The sequence below is a fragment of the Gavialis gangeticus genome, unplaced genomic scaffold (assembly GCF_001723915.1).
Source record: "Gavialis gangeticus isolate Ggan-Ray unplaced genomic scaffold, GavGan_comp1, whole genome shotgun sequence".
Classification (NCBI taxonomy): Eukaryota; Metazoa; Chordata; order Crocodylia; family Gavialidae; genus Gavialis; species Gavialis gangeticus.
The window spans coordinates 47,866,118-47,867,579 of NW_017728998.1; the positions used below are offsets into that span (position 1 = coordinate 47,866,118).

Genomic DNA, 1,462 nt, shown 5'->3' on the forward strand with positions numbered 1-1,462 from the left:
CCCTAGCCTGCAGCTATTGCCTTGAAGATCAAGTCCCAGATTCTCACAGATAATTAGGCCTAGTATAACTTTAGTACTTACTGGCAAAACTGAATGTATGCTCTCTCCTGCCAAGCAGGGTAAGGCTTTTGCCACTATACAGCTGTTGGCAGGTACATATAGACACTCCTGTGCCTTCTGCTGGCTTTAGGACACACTTTGGAAGGACCAGTTTTCTAATTCAGTTTAGGTATCCCTCACATGACCCAAATCACATGAAGTCCTTACCTTGACCATAGGAACTATTAAATGTTATATGCATTTCCTATAGTAGGTTAAATGAAACCATGTGGTACTCTTACAGCTTGCTCATGTGGAAGTCAGAGCCCTAGAGAGTGGCTGATCCAGTACCAAAAGCAGCAGCATTCAGTTAGTCTCTCTCATTTCTTACCTGTGCTGCATGTTGATGTGGTTCCAACTGACAAAGTGAAGTACAATGGTACACAGGTTCACAACCTTTTAAAGGATCGCCTTTTCATCCTGAAATTTCCTGTTAAAAACATGCTTTGCACGTTCAACCTGGAGACCACTGCAAACACGGCTGAGCAAACTTCACAAGCTCTTCAAGCTGAGGCATAATAAGCCTGACCTCTGAGGGGACAGGGACAGCTGACTTAGTTTAAGTGACTTACTTGAGTCAGTAGCAGGATTCTGGCCTGCATTTGTACCAAACTGGGCATTTAGTCTTATAAATGTATTATGGCAGTTCCTAGGACACTATCAAGTGAGGAACATGCACTCTAAGTACTGCACTGGGCAGCTGTAGCCTCAAGTGTTAATACTCCTGTGTTGCAGACACCTTAACAGCTTTCCCCATGTTCCTTTCTTTCAGTTCTTTGCCTGTGTCATGATGATTGCCTATGGAGCCAGCACTTTCCTCAGCTACCAAGCATGGAAAGGAGTTGGCAGCAACGCAGCAACCAGTCAAGTGACTAACCATGCATAAAAACTGTGGGCTTCTAAGTCTGTTTACAACCATACAGGGGTACATTGGCTCAGTGAATTTCTAACAAGCTCTGGAGCTTCTCAAACCAACACTGGGTCTCTAATTTAAACCAAACCTATGCAACAGAGACTGCAGTCATTCAAGGCTCATAGCTGTTTGGTGGCCTATGTGAAGGCTCTTTTGTGGTCTTTAATGAAGCTGACAGTTGATAAAAACCCAGCTGTAATTGGCAACCTTGTTGGCAGTCCCTGGAGAAACCAAGGATGGACTCTGGAGACTGACTTTCCCTCTTGTCCTTGGAGCAGATTGTCAAGTGCGAGAGCAGCACAATGGGAGGTGATACAACAAAGACAGACCAAGAACCAAGTCTGTTGAGGTCAATCCAGCAAATTTCACCAGCACTAAATTCACTAAAACACACCAAGCCCTGTTCCCGAGTGATTGCAGCTACAATGTAAAAAAAAAAAAAAAAAAAAA

General features: G+C 43.9%; 1 protein-coding gene across 1 annotated transcript in view; it reads left to right on the forward strand.

Annotated features, from left to right (window-relative positions):
- PLLP (plasmolipin) overlaps nucleotides 1-1,461 on the forward strand; it is a 14,642-nt gene extending 13,181 nt beyond the window's left edge. The window contains exon 4 of the mRNA XM_019505305.1: nucleotides 872-1,461. Within this exon, the coding sequence (XP_019360850.1) occupies nucleotides 872-985 (114 nt within the window). The 3' untranslated portion in view covers nucleotides 986-1,461. The remainder of the gene's footprint in view (nucleotides 1-871) is intronic.
- The last annotated feature ends 1 nt before the right edge of the window (nucleotide 1,462 follows it).